Consider the following 21,754-nt stretch of genomic DNA (forward strand, 5'->3'; position numbering starts at 1 on the left):
AACTTTTCTAAGGCGTTTTCGATAGTAAAAATGTTAATTTGATGTTTTTTAAAATTGCAATTCTAGCTTTTTGGTATAAAAAAAAAGTTGACTAAGATTTCACGCCCAGGACCTATGTTATATGGCCCCAGGGAGCGTTACTGCTCAGAACAACGATCAAAAAATATTAAATTCCAAATTTCCAAAAAGTCATTTGATAAAATAAGTATTATTTTTAAATACGTAATGATTAATTTTGATATTTTTTTAATCAATGTTTTTTATTATTTAAAAAATTGACTCTTAAGAATTCACGTATAGCACCTATAGTATATAGACCCTGAAGGGACGTTATATCAGAACAACAATCAAAATGGCGGCTGATGCTTCGGCTTTCAACAAAAAAGCAAAATCGCCTTCAAAAGCCGGCCACCAGTTTAGTTTTCTTCGCCAAAAGGCTCCAGAAGATAAAGAAGGAGACGATGAAGATGATGATGATTTGTTTGACAGTGAAAAACTTAAGACTCGCTTGATGTCGGCCTGGAATAACATGAGATATGGTAAAAATATGCTCTCAATTTTGCTTCCTTGGTCTCCTTCCTTTAAGCTTAAATATTTATTCATCTACTTTACTCTCAAATCCTTATGTCTTAAACATGGGTAACTCTTTCCTTTGATTTTAAAATAATGAATATAACTTTTTCCATTTTTGTGAAAGATTTAAGCTTACATAGACTTCTGAATTTTAGTATTTTGGATTACGCTTCAACATGTAAATATTTGATTCCTTGTTGTAATAATTAAAATATCTTCCAAGCGTAAATAGATATAGGTGTGTACAATCGAAAGTTACTTTTTTGCCTTTTCCTCATTCAACTTTCACAGTTCTATTAAAAAAGGATTATTCCTCATTTATATAACTTAAATGGCTAATAACACAGATTTATAGAAAATAATCAAATCAAATTTTCTTGAGAAAATCTGCGATTTCTTGTCTTTTCATGTTGGCCTTGTATTCAAAGATAATTTTGAAATGGGACAATTTGGACTCATTTGTTAATTGCATTTTAAAAATCATTTTATTATTATTTTGATTTGTAGGTCTTTCCATTCCATCGAAATCAACATTCAATGAAGATTCGCCAATTTGGCTTCTTGGACGTTGTTATCATGCAAAGAACTATGGTTAGTGAGGTTTTTGTGTGTGTAATAACGGACCAGGGGGGGGGGATTGGGGGTGGAGGAGAAAATGTTTTTGATCATGAAAAAAATTTTCCAGGCCCCAAACTAATAGCATTAATTTTTTTCAGGTACCCTCCTTCAATTGTTATAAAATCCTCCCAATCCTCCTTTTGACTTTTCAAGGACCCCCCATGTTCCACTAAAAAGAATTTGAGGACTCCCATTTTCTCCTCCACCCCCCCTCCCCCCCCCCCTCCCCCCCTTCCCCCCACATCAACGTAAATATGGTCCCTAAGCATGCAGTATTTGCAAGTGCAATATAATAATAATAATAAATGTGTTCTCATATAGCGCATTATAGACTCTCAATGCGCTTTACAAATATTACAATGAAATGTTAAGTGAAAAAATAGATTAAAGTTACAAATTGAACAAAAATGTTTTTAGTTTTCTCTTGAATATTTCCAAAGACTGCGTTGTTTTTATGTCTGGTGGTAAACGGTTCCATAGTCTGGGCGCTGCTACGGCAAAGCTACGCACACCATATGACTTAGTACGATATGGAGGTTGTTTTAAAATTACTCCTTGTGTGGCACTCCTTAGCTTACGAGTAGGTTGTTGTATTTTGAGAATATCACTTATATAGGTTGGAGCGATACCGTTTATAGCTTTGTATGTGACCGTTAAAAGCTTAAATTCAATTCTTTTGGCAACGTTCAACTAATGAAGACGATTGAGTATAGGTGTTATGTGTTGAAATTTCTTTGCTCTGATGGTAATGCGAGCAGCTGCATTTAATATACGTTACAATTTGTCAAGTTGCTTCATCGGAATATGCATGGATAATGCAATATATATTGAATTTGCAGGAGTATTACATTTTGTTTTCCATTGATATCAATTTATATTGATATGATTGCATTTTGTGTAATCATACAGGTATTGCATTTTGTATTGCATTGATCGGTATTGTATATTGCTATAGCTTAGGTATTGGATTTTTGTATAATTTGCATCAGTATCACAAGTTGGTTTACAACACATATAAATATTGCACTGACATTGCATGTCTTGCACCAGTATCACTTTATCAGTATTGCATTGGCATATTGCATGTATTGCAACAGTAGTATCACTTATCATTTAATTCTGCAACTTTTAGAACGTGTGTAATATTGGAAAAGACCATGCCTGATACGAGACGGTATAAGCACTTGTCATCTGCTTGCGATTGGGTACCATACAGTTTAGAAGGAGTTTGAGCATTTGTTTGCAGAATTAAATAACAAACACCTTATCAGTTGGCTAAGCATCTGATACAGCTGTCCATTTTTACTCGTCACTTGTATTATTGCTTGCCTAAAGGCTTGCAAAAATACTCCGTGACTCGTAAAAATGCACTGCCGTATCAGGTGCTTAGCCAACTGATAAACTCTATTGTCATTGCATGAGTATTGTGTTTACTGCATTGGTATCACGATTTGGTATTGCATCTCAAGCATTACTAATATATAAAGCAATAATACTCAAGAGAATGACACTCGATCTAAAAATTGTTTATATTAATTTTACAGAATTTTGCACTTCAGAGACAAAAGAACGATGTAAAATCCTGAGTATGGATGAGTTTAAGCAACACTTTATGTCTCTAATATGGCTTACATACAGAAGGGAGTTCACCCAGCTGAATGGTTCAACCTTGACGTCAGACTGTGGGTGGGGTTGTATGCTGAGAAGTGGACAAATGATGCTAGCATCAGGACTAATATTTCATTTTCTTAAAAAAGGTATAATAATATGGGACTTAAGACAATAGCCGGTCAGTCACTTGTCATCACTGGACAGTCACTGGGCAGTCACTGGCCAGCCACTGGTCATCACCTGCCAGTCACTGGTCATCACTGGCCAGTCACTGGTCACCACTGGTTAGTCACTGGTCATCACTGGTCAGTCACTGGTCAACACTGGTCAGTCACTGGTCATCGCCAGTCAGTCACTAGTTGGTCATCACTGGCCAGTCACTGGTCATCAATAGTCAGTCACTGGTCATCACTGGTCAGTCACTGGTCATCACCGGTCAGTCACAAAGCTACACAAAGCTGTGGTTAACTCTGAGAACAGAGAACTTGAAACTGGAGAATTTTATCATTCTCATCCTTTATGCTTCACATGTCAACACTGCTCAATCTGGTTTTATTACTTTCTAGTTTTGTTTTGTTCTTAAATGCGGGTCAAATAGATAGAGAGAGCAGATTGATTATTTGTGATATTTCGTTACTTAATGATTCTTAGTTCCTGCTGTTCCTATTTGAAATTCTTTTGCAGACTGGAGAGTAACTGGACGATGCAATTCAACAGAACAAGATCACTACTACAGAAATGTATGTTTTAATGCAGGGCTAGAAATGAAGGCCACTACTAAAATATTATAAACTAAATTATGATTATGAGACGACAATATCCCAAAATATTGACGGCTAGTTTGAAGAAAATATATTCGGTATTGGGTGGAGTCGTGAATAATTGACAGCTAGAGCTGCTTCGCGACTTAGCGCAATACCAAATATATCTTCTCCCAACTAGCCATCAATATTTTCGGGGTATTGTCGTCTCAAAATCGTAATTAGTTTTGTATTGCGATTCTAAAGAATTTAACATGGGAGAAAGAAAAAAAACTGACCAATTTTTGTTGATTAAAAGCGAAATTCTCCTTACATGCATGGGCTATGGCGCAACCAACAAGCGTAAAAATTTGACGTGCGTTCGCTCAAGCTTTCCTTTTCACTGGGCGTTTACCAATCAGAATCCTTAATTTTGAAACAACAATACCACAAAATATTGTCGTCTCAAAAATATAAAAAACTATTTAGTGAATCGCAATACTACGTTGAATGGGATGTACATTTTTGAAATACATTTTCCATACCTGAAAGTTGAAATACAGATACACTTTGCCTTTATGATAGCATCGTCTCTAGTCAGTCTATGTTACTATCGTTATCATCTTCATCTCAAATCAGAAGTTGCATTAAAACATAAATTTACTGTACATGTTCTACAGATCTTGCGATTCTTTGGTGATCATGATGACGAGGAAAGAAGTCCCTTTTCCCTTCATCGTCTGGTTCTGTTTGGTCAACATGCTGGCAAGCAGGCTGGAGACTGGTATGGCCCTTCATCTGTGGCTCATATTTTGAAGTAAGAATTAAAAAGTGTTCATATAAAAACTTAAAATTTGTTGATACCCTGAAGCAATCTCTCGGCTGATCAATCTAGTAAGGGCATGGCTAACTCAAAAATCAAACCCTGAAACAACCTCTGGGCTGATCTAAGTCAGGGCATGGCTAACTCAAAAATCAAACCCTGAAACAACCTCTGGGCTGATCTAAGTCAGGGCATGGCTAACTCACAGATTGACCCCTGAAACAACCTCTAGGTCGATCTAAGTTAAGGCACAGCTAACTCACAGATCAAACCCTGAGACAACCTCTGGGCTGATCAAAGTCAGGGCACGGCCAACTCAGAAATTGAATTGGGAATTAGCTCGTTAGGTTTGTAAAGTGTGCATGCTAACATTGACGTTGATGTTTTAGAAAAGCAATGGATACTGCTACCCATCCACTTCTTCACGATATCAACATTTATGTTGCTCAGGACTGCACAGGTAGGTTACTATGGAAACAGCTATATTCTTGGGTTAATCATGTTAAGTCATAGCTTGAATCTGAAAGTTTCAGAAAATATCCAATACCCCACCAAAGAGTGAATTTGTAAAAGGACCCACCTACAGTACCTCCAGGAACTTCCAATTTTCTTCCATACAAACTCTGTAATTTCGTTCTTTCTCTGAACCCCCTTGTCTCCAATTTCCTTCATATTTCCTACCAGATATGTTCTAGAATTACACAATGATGGTTGACGATAATACAAAACCTACAGTACTTCATTCATCTTCCCTAGCTTTCCTTGTTGGAACACTAACTTGGCTGCGGTTTCATTGTTATTTATATCTCAAGGGATTTTAATTTGAGCCATATAGTTGCACCCCAAGAATTGATCTTGAACCCTTGAAAGGAATTTATGAGTCAATACTGAGAGAGAAAACAAAGTTCGTTGATGATTCTTGTTTTACTCCTTTCTTTCAGTATATAAAGAAGAAGTAGAATATGTATGTACAAACTGCAGGATGCATCAGGGCAAATGTAATCGTAATGGTGAATGGCAGTCTGTTATTATTCTTGTTCCAGTCAGATTAGGTGGAGAAGCTATGAATTCGATTTATATTCCATGTGTTAAGGTAAGGAAACTTCTACTTCACACACCTTCATTTATTTCAAAAACGTAAGTTCTCTTGTAGTCTACTTTCCCTGCTAGCAGAGCCTATTTTCCTTTTGTTTTGGTTGAGACAGAAAAATAGACTCTGCCGATGTAGGACGTTATTTCTGTCGCGCATGCGTGGCGTAACTTAGCAACGCTGTCATGATTTTGACAGCCGCTCTCGTCATACAATGTTTGGCGCCACGGTGTGTTACATTTGCTCATGTGCACTACATGTAATTGGTTAAAAACCGGTTTTAAAACTGGTTTTGTTCGTCCACAATCGTGGACAGCGGTGTATCAAAGGAAACGCTCTACATCGGCAGAGTCTCCTTCCTCCCCGCCTGAAAGAAGGGAGAGAAAGAGAAGAGAGACTCTGCTAGTAGGGAATAGTCTACTATGCAGTTTTTTTTAGTTTTTACGGAGTGTTACATGACAACACCATGGATGTGTTTGAGCAACAAAATTGAGCACCAAAACCTACAGTAGTTGTAGAGGACTGTAGGGAGTTTGGGGGATTTTTCTCTGGGTTCTCTAGTTTTCCTCCCTCCACATAAATCAACTTCAAAAATCCAATAGCATTTTCTACCGATGTCACAATCGTGCATCATATGGAATGGAAATGTGGACAAGTGAGGCCCAGCTCACATGCTACTAACTACAGGAACTCCTGTCAGCCCAATGCATTAATCATTCCTTTATTCTGTCATCCTGACACTGCATAAACAATATTGATTAATTTTTACAAAAAAAATTAATTTTCTTCAGTTGCCCATAAATATAAATTACATAACATGAAAATGTGTATCTTAGAAGGAAGAATTTTCACCCCCTCCCCTTCCCCCCAAGTGGCTGAGTTTTGCCACTTTGGTTCTTCAGTAGCAAACTTGCAAAGGATACTTTGCCTAACATGAATGATATAATTTCAGGCCCTGTTCACTTTGGATCAGTGTATTGGTATTATTGGAGGACGACCAAAGCATTCTTTGTACTTTGTAGGATTTCAAGGTATTTTATTTCACGTTACTTTTGCCTTAACTTGGCCTCTCCTGTTTCTGACATGAATATTAAAGACAGTGTATAATCCCAGTTGTAAGCTTCTATGCATTCATAGGGTTTTTGATCTGATTTGTTGTTTTTTATCTTTTTTTTTCCTTATAATTTTTTTAATACTGGTGTTTGTCTTTGCTGACATTGTGACATTGTTGACATTGTGCTACCAGATCAGGTTGGCTCAAGACTTGGAATATCTTATTTGCTTTTAAAAATATATCCTATCAAAATATCATTTTATATGTATTCTGTGGTGTACACTGTATTCTACCAATTCTGCTGCTATTTTTGAAGTAGACACACTCACTCAAAACCATATTTGTATGACTTAATATATATTGACCCATAAAATGAAGGTTTACCTTTCTACCCCACAAATCTACAGACCCTCCATGCTCATCAGAGTTTCCAGTTTTGTGGACTATTTTTTTATTTTTTTATTTATTTCAAAATAATTTTTTGGGCTCCCCCTATCCCTGCTATTTCATCCAATCTTTATTTTTCTTTCAGAGGACAAAATGATTCACTTGGATCCTCATTACTGTCAGCCCTTCGTAGATATGAAACAAAAGGATTTTGCATCAGAGGTATTTCTTGATTTTTGATTGAAAATATAATCACCACGCGAGGCCAGCTGTGTTGGTGTACATGACAATAGGAACCAAACGTCAAAAATTAATATGGAAACCAGTACTGGCTAACTGCACTTCCATTTATATATATATATATTTATGGGATTTGTACTAAATAAATTAATAAAGTGCTTTGGATTTCCTAAGTTGAGATTTGAAACAAGACGCTGATACGTTGAATTTCCGGTAATCGTACTACCAGTAACTTGATAGCAGATTAACGTAACGTATAGTAACGCACGTCCTAGTAAATGGTTTATCTCAACACAGGAAACCCAAAGTGCTTTATTGACTTATTTATCATTGGCGTCTTGTTTCAAATATCAACACAGGAAACCCAAAGCACTTTATTAATTTATTTATTCATGTACAGATTCCAAAGCCGGGCTCCCTGTGGAGTTAGTGGTTCCGATGTCATTTGGAAACATAATGCAAACTCCCTTGCGCTCTCTCACTCTCGATGCAATAACTAAATAAACTAAAAAAACAATTAAAAAGCAACAAAGATTTACAAAAAAAAAAAAAATGGTTAAATAAAATTCTAAAAAATTTCAATCCCACAGCACAAGAAAAAATTGCAGCATGTATCGGCAGCTTTAAGAAACCACAACGTGCCTTACATCTAAATGTAATGTGGTTTTTTCTTCATTATTTTACAGTCATTCCACTGCCCGCACCCTCGTAAAATGTCCATCAAGAAGATGGATCCCTCCTGTACTATTGGATTTTATTGCAGTTCAAAGAAAGATTTTGAGTCGTTTTGTGCTCATGCTTCTGAGGTAAGATCACATATATATTTAAGGAATATAAAATGATATAAACACACTGGCAGCTGTAGAGCACGAGAAAAGAAAGCTTGGTAACACGAGGCGTAGCCAAGTGTTTCTCTTGCTTCTCAAGTGCTCTACAGCTGCCAGAGTGTTTATATCACAGTACAGAGACATAAGCAGCCGTTTTATATTGAAGAGATACGCGGAACACGCGGAAAATTGCGTGAGTCAGAGACAAGTGCTAGGACTCGGCACTTCTCGAGGGCTCACGCAATTTTCCAAGTGCTTGTATAACTCAACGTAGCACAAGGAAGGGGAGTTTTCTATCTCTTTTATGGGATAACTAAGATATAACTAACGATTAACTCAAAGTGTGTATAGTCTTCTTCAATTTTTGCGCGCAACGTCGCCCGCAGCAGTCTTAGAGTTGAACACACGGTGCAATTTCACGCTTGCTTTCCAGGTTGCTCACACCAAATTTTCACGTTACAGATATTAAAGCCACCAATGCAAAAAGGAGACTACCCAATGTTTATTTTTGCCGATAAAAGAACTCCAATGGCGCCAGAAGCCTCCGTACGAGCGGTGAGATACTCCGAAAGTTTCACCGATCACAAATATCCACCAGAAACTGATCATGACCACAAAATGTTGAGTCGAAGTCCGGCTACTGAAGAATACGTTTTACTATGAATTGAACTTCTATTTTATATTGAATGCATGCATTGTGTAAAGCAAGGGCTTCAAAAGGTAGGGATTAGACAGAATTTACATAAATATGTAAAATTCGCATGATATACCGCTGTGTTCTTTGATTGCGGACTCGTTTACTTAGGGTTAGCCTCATTCTGAGGGTCAAAATATTCACAAATACCACAGGCAGCCCAAAAATCAAAAATTTCAATAAAATCATTGAAACGTGAAATAAAGCCTCGAAATTTTACCCGATCATTGAGAAATAGCACTTCTTTCGCTCTGTGTGGTTATTTTTTGAAAAATCCTTAAAACGGGCTAAATTAAAAAAATAACCACGCAGAGCGAAAGAAGTGCTATTTCTCAATGATCGGGTAAAATTTCGAGGATTTACTTCACGTTTCAATGATTTTATTGAAATTTTTGAAGAATTCCAATACATTTCTTTATAACATGTCACCACAGAAACCAAGCTTGGGCTACCTGTGCAAATACTTACATTGAAGTAAATATTGACAAATTCTACAATACAAACACTTTCGTTTTATGGACCTTTACTTAACATTAGTACTGGACGGAGCATGGAAAAAGCTGATTTTATTGTTTTATTTTTTAGTTACTAATTTCATTTCGGTATCAAAATTATTTACGCAAAAATAAAGGATCTAGCAGGATCTAGCATCACTTCGCGCTCACGGATGGCATCAGCACTGTGCTCCGTTCACTAATAAAGCACAGTTTTCGAACAATCAGCGCGCATGTGCTATCCTAACTATATTATAATGAAACACGCGTTAATATTTTACCCAAAATGTCGGCTAACCCTGAACAACAGAGTAGGGAAAATATTATGACTGAAAAATATTCACAAAATCACGATTTTAATTGATTTTTATTATTAATATAAATTATCATTTTTTGATTACCTCCTTCCAAATATTTAAGCAATCAATTTTCCTTAGTCATTATTTCTTACAACGCATTATTTCGTCTGGCATGCGCGGAAAGAAATAAGAAAACTGGGAACGAGATTTATATTTGAGCCGCTGTGTTTGCATGGTTGTTAATGCGCATGCTCAAACATGTGTTTTAAGCACTGCGCATGCTTAGACCGCGATATTGACTTTCAACCTCATAGCCGGCCATTCACATGGTGGTCGCGGCCACACTAGATTCTTTTTGTTTTGATATTTTCTATAATGTACCCTTAAAACTAGAACTAGTTCGCATAGACCTCGGGTCGGTCGTAATGTTGTCCCATTTCAGACCACGTGTCATTCTCTTGAGAATAGGATTCTTTGTTTGAGTTGTATCCATATTCATGTTCTTCTCATGTGCAACCGAGTGCAACCGTTAAAGAAATGATACTCTAGGAAATGCCACGTGGTCTGAAATGGGAAAACATTACGCCCGATCCGAGGTCTATTTGGACACTCGCGCTCCAAGCTAAGACCACTGTTAGATCTTTGCTTCAGGTAGTAATGCACGAAGTACTACAAAAATAGAAATATAGAGACTCTGCGCCATCATGTGACGGCAGCTATGCTAGATGGCAGGAACTGAATACAATCGTTTTACATGAGAAAGAATTCAATTCCCGCAAGCAAAGGGATTTTAATTTTTCTGCCATCTAACCACAGGCAGCTCAACCTATATTATTGGCGCAGTCACGTGATGGTGCAAAGCCTCTATAGAGCGTTTTAATTCACGTGACAAGGCAGTCATATTGGTGTACCAAACAATAGAAACTGTCTGCACAGTTTTTGCATAAAAAAATAAAGTTCAATTCCCGGAAAATAGGGAATGTATTGTTTTGGTATCCCCAACGTGGCCGCTGTCAGTGACGTCACGTGTAAACGCTTTATAGATAGTATTAAAAAAGAATACCTTCAAATGTTCCCACATGAAGGAACGTCCTTGATTAAAAGGAAATTTGTTAGTGTGGGCTTCGCAATAATTTCGCAATAAGCCTGAAGCGAGATGACGTTTTACCCCCGACTCTATACCATAATAGTTTTTAAAATTCTTTCATATTAAAATTTTTGATTCCTTAGAGAATACAGGTACAATAGTCATAATTAAAGAACAAAAGCAGTGTGAAAAGGATTATGGTCTAGAGACGGGGGTAAAACGTCATCTCGCTTCAGGCTTATTTACTAGTAATATCATAATAGATGCATTTCTGACTATTAAAACAATTTAAGATTCGAAATCATAATTTTATTATCATTATTGTATATAAAATTGTAAAATATTGATAAAAAGATTTATATATTTTTAATTCCAGACAATTAAAGCATGATATTAAGTAATTATTTTTTGTTAGTGCTTTGTATTTGTTTTATATTTTGTTTGTTATTTGTATGTAAAGCCATGAGAATGTCGATCCTAAGGTACCGTCTACGCTAATAGTTTTTTTGTTTGAAAACGCTTACTTTTCGAGGAGTTTTAGCCTTGCTTCTACACTAAGGCAATCGCTGAGCTTTGTCATCCATCGAAAATGCGTATAAAGAAGATTTGATGAGGCCTATGGCATTATATCGTAGTCCAGTCCCAGACCCGTTTATAGCCCGCCCCGTGGAATGGCTAGTCGCGGGACCAGCCGTTCAACGGAGCGGGCTAACAACGGGTCTGGGACTGGACTAATTATATCTGAGAGCAAAAATGGAGCGCTTTGTCTCACTTTAAAATCGCTTTGTCTTTTCGTTTTACTGCATTTTTTGCTATTCTAGAGAAAAGCTAGACTGATTCCATAAGTCGTAGTTTTCGCTCCTTTATTTCTTTGTTGGACAAACAAAAAAAAAAAAATCGACGGAGAACGAACTAGGACCGACTTATGGAAGAGAGAAAAGCGAAACGACTCAATAAAGAACGACGAAAGAGTAGGCCTCTGATAACAGGGTATGCAGGTGTATCTAGGATTTTGAGTAGTGGGGGTCACAAATTCAAGAAGATGCACCTTTTACACCTATTTCACTTTTGCACCTATTACTATAACCCACTAATTCCAAGCTACAAGATGTGAGAGGGCAAAAAATGTAGAAGACGCCCCTTTTGACATAAACCAACTATAGACTTTTCAAGCTGGAAAGTGTGTGTTTGTGGGGGGAGGGGGGGGGGGGTCAGGGGTGCTCTAGTGTCCCTTCATACGTTTATTCGGGTAAAATGTCTATGTATATTCTAATACTCGATACCGAATAAAAAAGTCTGTCTGTCTGTCTGTCTGTCCTCTTCTAGATACGCTCCTGGGTATGCGGTTTAGGAAGAATGAAAGAATAGTAAGACAAAGGACTGAAAAGGTTCTCGTATATTGAATTACGTAATCATGTGGTGTAAATAAGAATATTACCACAAGACTTGCGCATTCTGGCTCCAGCTGTGTTCAATGAAAGCACCGAAAAATGTTCAAATCATAAAAATTGCCACGAGGCCTGCTGATGCTGGCTTTCGATTATAATTGGGGCACCTTTCCATACCCCTCTGCTCAGCTGAAACGGCTTTCAATGAAATTTTCTTCGTATTGCTGAAGCTGCTAGGCTTTGATGGAAACAATAACGACGAATAAAGTAGCCCTTATAAATAGTTTTCTAACAAAATTGGATAATGAAGGGAAAAAAATAGCCATAGTTTTTTTAGGATGACAAACCGTCTAAAAACCTCAGACCTCGGAGCGTCATTTGAAAACCATTTTCTACTCAGTCATATAACAGATGCTAACGACTTATCAACAACCTAACAATAAAGCATCAATATCTTTAAATCTTATATTTTCAACTTCTGGTTTTAATATTAATAAGATTGTTCCAGATTATTCAATTTAAATTAAATAATAATGAGGATAATTCGAAGATTTTGTTTCATTTTGTCCGAGTGGGTACCCTGTGGTTTGACCTTTTAACCCTCGCGGGCTTTTTTTCACGGTTTGTGGTTTTTTCAAAACATCATGTCTGAAAGTTCCAGCTATTTAGTCATTTCTACGCTGAATTTTAACTATTTTCCAAACTCAACACCTAAATTTAATACTTAACAATCTCCTCGCTTCAAAATTTTAAGCGAAGGTCTTATTTTCGTATTTTTTTGGACAGAAATCATTACAAGACTGAAGTTTGCTGAAACAATTTCAAAATGTCGATATTGTTCTTCAACATATTGTACTTCTTTCTCGTTTGCTCTCTCCTTGAAGGAGCTCATTCGTCTATAAAAACATTTAATGGTATCAGTGGAAGGTTCTCCTCGGAGAAAGAAAGCAATGGTTTTTATCCGAATAATTTTTCAATGGAATACAGAATACAAGTTCCCAGTGGAAGAAGAGCAATGCTATCGTTCAAAAATTTTAGTATTTTGGGTTCCATGCCGAATTGTTCTGAAGATTATGTGGAAATATCTTTAGGGTAAGTGAAATTTAAAGATTTTTTGGGGGGTAAAATTGCAATATTTTGCTTTTAATAACACTATGTTTGAAGTTCGTTCAAGATAAAACAATAGGCTACGTTCATAATGTATGGCAGAGGGGGGCAGGTAGAATTGAGGGGGGATCGCGAAAATTTTGGTAGAAAAAAGGGGGGATGGGCAAACTCAGAAAAATGGGGGATGCACAATTTTTGGAAGAAGCTACAAGCCTTTCTTAGGGGGGATCATATTTTTTGGCAAGACTCTAAGGGGGGGGGGGGGGGGGTAATTAAGATTTTTTTTTTGGACATTCCAAATTTTCACCTGTTCCCCCCATTTGCCATAAATTATGAACGCAGCCATAGGTGACAACAAACATTGTACGAAATTCATTGGGGTTTTTTTCAGTGAATGCGTGCATGTAATTTACCCTTTGTTTTGATATCCATCCAGCACACGGCAACATTCCATTGTTATACTAGCTGTGGTTACTAATGTGGGTATTAAATTGTGAGGACGTCTCATTCACTAGTAAAGTTTTGGAACACTATACCAGGCTGACCTCATTGCTGGCACTGACGGTGGTCACCGCCAGGGTTTGTTACGTCCTCAGTGGTTCTTTTACGTCCCAAACTGGAGATAGGACCGCCATTAACCTGGTCATCTGAAAAAGGAAGTCTCCTACGCAGCCGCTATTAGTGTTGTCACGCAATGCTCACTCCCAAAATATTGAGAAAAGAATGTCTTGTTGCATGGAGCCATATAAAATGAAAATCCCATCTCCTATCTCCTCACTACCTCATCCTGACTCAGGGGGGGAGGATGTGGGACGAGGTGGGGAGTACCTAAAAGAACTGCTGAGAACATGAACAAAACCATACTAGTTGATTATGTGGGATTGGTACAGAGAATTTAAGGGGGTTGGAAATTGGTGCCGAGTACCTTAATGGGAACCCTGTGTCCTATTGTGCAGCACCAGCTGCCTGCAAATGAAATATGAACAAAAACAAGGCTGAATGAAAAAGAAATAATAAATTAAAGTGATGTGGAACTCAAGAATCCAGCTTGAGGTCAAGTGCACTACTCAGCTACATTCATCTTTAAATTATATCATTTCTTGTTGTTGTTTTTTTTACACCTAGGTGTCAAAATATAAGATCCATTGGAAAGTACTGCTCTTGTGGCCTCATCACTCCATTACCTTTTGATTTCTACTCCATTGATGAGTGTATGACTCTAACCTTCAAATCTGATGTTAAATATGCCGCTCAAGGGTTTGTTGCTGAATACTCATCAGATCTCAAAAACCAGCCAGTCAGTAACAAGGATACTTGCACAGCGATAAGGTATACATGTCACTTCAATCAAACAATTTTTTTTACCATGTGTAATATTGTTTTGTAAATATTAAGATTTCATGATGTAGTAATTAATTTACTTTGCTAATGACAAGTGTTGACCAGCTCAGCAGTGTTTAACTGTTTTACTGCTGGCCCTAGCAAGGGCGGATCCAGGGGGGACAAAGGGGGCTGAAGTCCCCCCTTCAGCAGAAAAAAACAAAACAAAACAAAACTGAAGAATTAAATGCTTTTTTTTTTTATTGTTTTCCGTTGTGTTGACGGAAGAAACTCAATTACCCCCCTAAACTCAATTAACCCCCCCTAAACTCAATTAGCCCCCCTAAACTCAATTAGCCCCCCCAAAGTCAATTAGCCTCCCCTAAACTCAATTAGCCCCCCCTAAACTCAATTAGCCCCCCCAAACTCAATTAGCCCCCCTAAACTCAATTACCCCCCCCCCCCTAAACTCAATTAGCCCCCCCAAACTCAATTAGCCCCCCTAAACTCAATTAGGCCCCCCTAAACTCAATTATTCCCCCCTAAACTCAATTAGCCCACCCCCTAAACTCAATTAGCCCCCTCTAAACTCAACTTGCCTAGTGTCAGGCAACTCTAACCCAAATTTTGCACATTGGCCATAATTATTTTGACAGACTAAAACATTTGCTATCAGCTGAGCTACTGATAACTTATAGTATACTCCAGTTTGGTATTGATTAGTAGCTGTGCCAGGGCTGGGGATTTTGTCCACTGGGTTTGTCACTCAGCTGGGATCAACCTCTGTTGTACTTTAGAGTCAAATATTATATTCATCAACACCATTTTCATTCCAATCAGCATCAGGTACACGATCATCATCATTGACATAATTCAAAAACCACCACCACCATTATAATTATAATCATTATTATCATTTATCCTAAGCAAATCCAACATCAGATCATCATATCTTCACTTATCACAAGCAATTAACAAATATAATGATAAAATTATGATACAGCATCTTTACGGCATCTCACATTTCTAACACATTGCTGTGCTTTTTCTTGTAGTAACCAACACAACAGTAGTGTATCCAATATTTTTACTCCTCTGTGGCCTAATAACTACCCAACCAAGACCAGTTGTTCATGGAATTTTGAAAATCCTGTCAACTATAGCATCATCATTCAATTCATGGACTTTGAGATTGAGAGGACAGTTTTTTGTGATCCAAATGAAGAAAAAGATGATAGGGTTATGATCAAAGGTATGAGGAAACCACTAGGGAAAAGCACCAGATCAACAGTGTTTGTATGTCTGTCTGTCTGTCCACTTGCCTGTCTGTCTGTCACTTGCATGTCTGTTTGTCCACTTGCCTGTCTGTCTGTCCACTTGCCTGTCTGTCTGTCCACTTGCCTGTCTGTCTGTCCACTTGCCTGTCTGTCTGTCCACTTGCCTGTCTGTCTTTTTGTCCAGCGACCCAAATACCTGTCTATCATCTGTTTGTCTGTTTGTCTTCTGTTCACAAATATGTCTGTCTGTCCATCTTTCTGTCTGTCTGTCCATCTGTCTGTCTGTCCATCTGTCTGTCTGTCCATCTGTCTGTCTGTCCATATGTCTGTCTGTCCATCTGTCTGTCTGTCCATCTGTCTGTCTGTCCATCTGTCTGTCTGTCCATCTGTCTGTCTGTCCATCTGTCTGTCTGTCCATCTGTTCTGTCTGTCTGTAAGTCCATCTGTCTGTCTGTCTTTATGTCTGTCTGTCTGTCTGTCCGTCTGCCTGTCTGTCTGTCTGTCCGTTTGCCTGTCTGTCTGTCTGTCTGTTTGTCCGTCTGTCTGTCTGTCCATATGTCTGTCTGTCTGTCTGTCTGTTGATTTAAATTGTCGCACACGAGAAGACAAGAATATGGCACATGGCAATAGGGAAATGACACATGGTCTGAATATGGGAAAACATGCACCCAAGGAAACGAGGTCTAATAACAGTTTTTCCTTTTGTTTTGTTTTGTTTCTAGCATCCAGAAAGTTTGTTTCCGGTCCTTTTGAAATCGTCAATAAAAGGATTTGTTCTCTAATGAACGATGTGGATAAGAGAAAAATATTCAGAGTAATTGTTCCTGATATCTACAGAAAAATTGCTGTCAATTTCATTAATGATGCGGACAGCCACACAGCGACTGGGTTCACTGCTGGGATGATATCATACAAGTCAGGTATATAGTAGTTATTGACAAGGGAATCAAAGGGGGAGGGGTAGTAGTGTGCCTTCAGCTGTCAAAGGGTTACTACTGTATGTAACTCCAAGTCATTTCATTGGAGATGTTCATTATTTATCAGAGTGGGAGGGGAGGGGATGTTTATGGGTGAAAAAATTTAGAGAAATCATTTTTCTTCCATCAACCTCTCATTAGTAGGCTCATGAATATCTCTCCCTATTTTCTCAACTATACACGTCCCCCCCCCCCCCCAAAACGTATTGAACGGTTCCTTAATGACCATAATAATAATAATAGTAATAATAATAATAATAATAATAATAATAATAATAATAATGATACCGTTATTTTATATAACGTCAATTCTAACATGATTCAACAACGCTTTGTAAGAAATATAAAAATAGATAAATTATTTACAAGATCAAAAATAAACAAAATATAATTAAAACATTCAAAACAAATCTATATGGATAAATGTACAAATTGCATCAAAAAATTATTTGAAACTTAAATTACAAAAAAGTATTAAATCGATGAAAGGTAATAAATAATAGATTAAATAATAATAATAAATATAAACAATAATAAATTAATTGTAAGCTGTCTGGAAGAGCCAAGTTTTAAGTTCTTTCTTAATGGATAAGGAATTACAGGCAAATATAGGCACAGTAACTACTAGTTTTATTGCTTTTCAGATATCATACAGGTCAGGTATTAGAGAATTAGAGGGTATATAGGGGTAAAGAAATAGTACACTCACCTCTCACCTCTGAGATATAGAGCTTGATTTCCAGACTCAACGTCTGCCTTGATTTGAGAGATTTGTCTGGGTTCCCAGGATTTTCCCCCGGGGGGGGGGGGGGGGGGGTTTTCCCATATATGGACTATACGGGGATGATCCGCTGAACAGGGTATGGTTTTTCGAGCTTATCATAAACAGGGTATGCAATTTCACTCAAGTTCCAAGTTCTTCCTGAGTTTCCTGTCATATTCAGAGATTCTACTTTCGTATTGACTGAAACTAATTATTATGTTCGTAAAAAAACGATACGCGAGCTGACATGATAATTGAAACGGGAACTCAGTGCAATTATTATATCTTTTGTCATAAACAGGGTCCACAAATTTGAGTTTTTTTTATCATAAACAGGGTACCCCTTTCAGAATCCCAGCGGAACATCCCTACCCAAATTCTGGCGGAGTACCCCCCCCCCCCCCCGGGGGGATTTTCTTCCTCCACCAAACCTAACACTCTAAATTCATGACCCTTTTGGCTCAAAAAACGGAGCATTCACTCCTTGCCTGTTTGACAACAAATAAATGACCTTGACACATTATATATATCTTTTTACATTTTTTTAATTTCATGATTTTCATCTAAAGTACACTTTTCCTCTTTCTAGATCCACCTGATACACAAAGGTAATCATATTAATTATTTTTAACTATTAATTTTTAATCAGACTTTTAACCAATTCGATGTAGAGAAAAATCTGGGTAGAATTGACCATGCATTGCGTTGTGGGCTATTTCAAGGGACAAATTACCAAGATAGTGTCTATTTTGTCCTTAAGACAGTCTCAGAATGCACTAGGATGTTAAACCAACCCAGTTTTTAGGCTCCAGAATATTTTAAGAAGTCTAAGAAACGGCCAAAAATGTTTTAAAATATCTATGACACCACGTTGAATTTTTATCACTTTTGTGATTATATTTGTGTTTTTTATCTACAGTTGTCGGGTCCGCCTCGTTCCACCTAGACCACCTACTCCATCCATGTCACCAAACATGCTGCTATCATCAGCAAACCTTCTGCTCTTTGCTACTTTCTATTTTGCTTTCTGTTTTACTTTAAAGCCTTGTACATGTGTTTTTGAGTAAATTATTTGTCCTGCTAGTACAACCACAATGACAACGATGACAACTATGACAACAACGACTACTGCAACCACAACAACAAAAACATCATCAACAACAACAGTTTTTTAGTACTGGATAATAATAATAATAATGATAATAATAATGATAATAATGATGATGATGATAATAATGATGATGATAAAAATGATGATTATAATGATGATTATAATAATAATATTAATAAAGATGATCATAATAGAGTGTAAATAATATACCCGTGAAATTAGTTAGGATGAAATAGGAAATAGTTAGCGCTTAATTAGACAAGACATAGGAATTCAGTGAGGCATGACAAGGGCACGCGCATTTACTAGAGTGACAACTCAATACGCAAATGAATAGATACGAAAATACGAACATGTCAAATTATACGAAGGAAAAGCCTGTACAACAAAATATTTTTTAAGTTTTTGTAAGTGTGTTTAAAAGTATTTAAAAATGCGCGCCCTTGAGTAGCACACTTGCACTAGTTTACCCGTCACGGCTCGCCTATTTTAACTAATTAGACTTAGGCAACCAAATGTTAGTAATTAGTAAGCTAGCTATCTATTTCAAGGGTATATTATTTGCACTCTAATTAAGATAATGATAATGATAATAATCTTGATTGACAGTTATAATAATAATATCTAATTTACAACTAAAAATACATTAACATGTTAAGGTTGATTCAGATTAAGGATTAAGTATATATATATATATATTTATTTATTTATTTATTTAAATTAATAGTAATAATAATAATTTAGACTCAGTATATTAAAAACCATGAATATATACACCTAATTGAAAAAGAACAAGTTTCTTTCTTTCTAGAACATGTTTCGGCGCACACACCGTTTCACATATTGTTTCTTCACTGCTGACTAACAGACCATATATATATATGTATAATTTGTAAAGAAACACCTATTGTATACGATACTAACAACACAATTAATTGATTAATATAGATAAAAGTTCATCTAAGTAGAAGACTTAATGGCTCCTTGGACAGTGTCAATGTCAATATCACAGTTATGAACATCATAAGGGGTTCGCCTTTTTGTTCTTGAGCCTTTCAAAACATACAAGGGCAGACCGCAGAAGAGCAAATGATGTTCTGGCACGAATCCACTGCTACTGAAAACAAATTTATTGCCTGACACTTTGCAGAGAAAATTGCCCCTTGTAATCACGGCCTCACTATACTTCGGGAAGATTCGGAGGGCAGCCAAGCGCGGTCAATGCATGCATGGTACAAAGGATTCGATGTTGTGCTATAAATGAAACAAAAGATATCCCAAAGCACCGAATCGTCGAAAACTATGACCTCGTCTCTATATTTACTTAATTTTGCATTTATTTTAGGCAGCCTTAGAAGTTATCAGTGATCACAAAATTCAGGAAAAATGTGCTGCATTGATCTGTTGTAGTTCTGAAAAAAGTCCAGGACAAAAATCCACAAGTTTTGGCATGATCGTGCTTTTCGTGAAAGTGTCCGTAAAGCGCAGTTTTCACTATGACATAAGAACACGTCCTCACTATGACATAAGGCAACATAAGCACAAGCAGAAGCATAAATAAAACCGTGAGAAAAGTAAACATTACGTTTTCGTCTTGAATCATATGTTCTCCGTTTTGGCGAGATCGCGTTACTAGAATATCTTCTAAACCTTCAATAAAGTATTAGGGACATATAACAACAGAATTAGCGTGTGTTTTTTTTTTTTGTTTTTGTTTTTGTTTTTCGTAAACAGATACCCCAGAAGTAGCAATTTTGGCTACGGGAAATTCATTGTTAAGTTTTGACATAAATTATACTCTTAATTTAGATATCCCCAAAAATAAATCCTAATTTGTCTTACAGATTTTATTGAAACTGCGCCCAGAGGAAGACAAACACTCAAGGTATAAGCAGCATAAATCATTTTGCTAGATAATGCGGTTGAGTGCTAATTAAAAAATTCGACTCGGAGTTAAAACAGGTGTGACGTCTTTACCGCTCGATATGAGATCCCATCGATCTCCTCGAGAAAAATATTAAATTGTAGTTTAGTCTATATGTAGCATATTTGTCCCAGTGCCTATAAAATCGGAATCAATCAAATTTGGTAGGTGCTCATGCAAAAATATTGGGTCAAGCTTCAATGAGATGGCGTAAATTCAAGACTAATTTATTATACTTAAAAAGCATGAAATTTTAATGACCTTAGAACAATACAAAATTACTACCGTGAATTTGTAAACACTGATACAGAATTCGTCCTGATTTACAGATCTCCCGCTCATATTGTATACACTCAATTGAAGAATCGTTGTCGGGTTCAGAAACATAGAACATAGAAGCTGACACCGAAATGGTACATGGGAAGTACATTAATTAGATGCATGCTGTGACCGGCGACCCGTGGCATCATCCACTGTTTTTAATATGCGTTTGGCATTCTAAACCGACTGCATGGATGGCGCAAATGAATATAAATTATAATATAATTATGTCATTTCCCATGTTCCATTTCGGTCTCAGCTTTTATGTTCTATGTTTCTGAACCCGACAACGATTCCTCAATTGAGTGTATTACAAAAATGCTGTTGTTGAATATAAGTACTGTTTTTGTTTTTGTTTTTGTTTTTGTTTTTGTTTTGTTTTGTTTTGTTTTGTTTTGTTGTTTTGTTTTTTGCTTTTTTTTTCGTTTACATATCGATATTTCAAATCAGTTTATATCTTTAAAAGAGAATTGACCGCGTACAAAAATAATAGCTGTAACCATAGTACAATGTTCACATATAAATGATTTTGAAAACATATTTTTTTCCTGGATATACACTTTAAAAACTATGAGTTTAGAAATCATTTTTTGTGTGATACACATTTTGAACTTCAAGAGGGCAAAACCCCAAATTTTGCACGGGACTCTATATACTTTTTTTGTTATTTTCCGGAATAAATGGTAATCCCGTTATTTTTCAAAGTTTTAAACAATTCTGTTTATTAGAACAATAAAAAAAAAGTCGTTCTGTTTGTTTTGTGCTCAATTTTTACGATAACTCGCACACCGTAGAAACTGAACAAAAAAAAAAGAAGCGTTTTTCCATTGTCTACAATAGTTTATATCAAAACAACTTTTATCCGTATTTTATAAATACAGCGTATGTTACGTGTTTTTTTGTTTTTGTTTTTTTTAAATTTTATTTAATTTCATTTCATTTTTTTTTTTTTTGAACAGAGCTTGATTTTTGGAATTTTCCTTCGAAGATTGTACAAACGCATGTCATTCCGGAGTGATTATCTCAAAA

At 36.6% G+C, this 21,754-nt stretch overlaps 2 protein-coding genes across 2 annotated transcripts; both read left to right on the forward strand.

Annotated features, from left to right (window-relative positions):
* Nucleotides 1-347: 347 nt before the first annotated feature.
* LOC116298188 (cysteine protease ATG4D) lies at nucleotides 348-10,938 on the forward strand. The gene is made up of 11 exons (XM_031706568.2): nucleotides 348-539; nucleotides 1,081-1,164; nucleotides 2,736-2,948; nucleotides 3,487-3,542; nucleotides 4,223-4,359; nucleotides 4,755-4,825; nucleotides 5,307-5,458; nucleotides 6,408-6,486; nucleotides 7,042-7,118; nucleotides 7,823-7,942; nucleotides 8,426-10,938. Exons 1-11 carry the CDS (start codon nucleotides 353-355, stop codon nucleotides 8,624-8,626), a joined length of 1,377 nt encoding a protein of 458 aa, XP_031562428.1. The 5' UTR covers nucleotides 348-352; the 3' UTR covers nucleotides 8,627-10,938.
* A 1,642-nt stretch (nucleotides 10,939-12,580) lies between these two features.
* Nucleotides 12,581-20,059, forward strand: LOC116298182 (bone morphogenetic protein 1 homolog). The gene is made up of 6 exons (XM_031706563.2): nucleotides 12,581-13,017; nucleotides 14,158-14,361; nucleotides 15,408-15,604; nucleotides 16,352-16,549; nucleotides 17,959-17,977; nucleotides 18,289-20,059. Exons 1-6 carry the CDS (start codon nucleotides 12,752-12,754, stop codon nucleotides 18,434-18,436), a joined length of 1,032 nt encoding a protein of 343 aa, XP_031562423.1. The 5' UTR covers nucleotides 12,581-12,751; the 3' UTR covers nucleotides 18,437-20,059.
* Nucleotides 20,060-21,754: the final 1,695 nt, after the last annotated feature.

Source organism: Actinia tenebrosa, unplaced genomic scaffold (genome assembly GCF_029948245.1).
Source record: "Actinia tenebrosa isolate PJP-AT-01 unplaced genomic scaffold, QUT_ActTen_1.0 PGA_scaffold4__44_contigs__length_22323623, whole genome shotgun sequence".
Taxonomy (NCBI): Eukaryota; Metazoa; Cnidaria; class Anthozoa; order Actiniaria; family Actiniidae; genus Actinia; species Actinia tenebrosa.

Coding starts and splice junctions, on each gene's coding strand:
- LOC116298188 (XM_031706568.2), top strand. CDS start 353: ATGGCGGCTGATGCTTCGGCTTTCAACAAAAAAGCAAAATCGCCTTCA. Junction 4,826..5,306: donor TGTTGCTCAGGACTGCACAG/GTAGGTTACTAT, acceptor CCTTTCTTTCAG/TATATAAAGAAGAAGTAGAA. Junction 6,487..7,041: donor GTACTTTGTAGGATTTCAAG/GTATTTTATTTC, acceptor TTTTTCTTTCAG/AGGACAAAATGATTCACTTG.
- LOC116298182 (XM_031706563.2), top strand. CDS start 12,752: ATGTCGATATTGTTCTTCAACATATTGTACTTCTTTCTCGTTTGCTCT. Junction 14,362..15,407: donor GATACTTGCACAGCGATAAG/GTATACATGTCA, acceptor TTTTTCTTGTAG/TAACCAACACAACAGTAGTG. Junction 15,605..16,351: donor TGATAGGGTTATGATCAAAG/GTATGAGGAAAC, acceptor TTTTGTTTCTAG/CATCCAGAAAGTTTGTTTCC.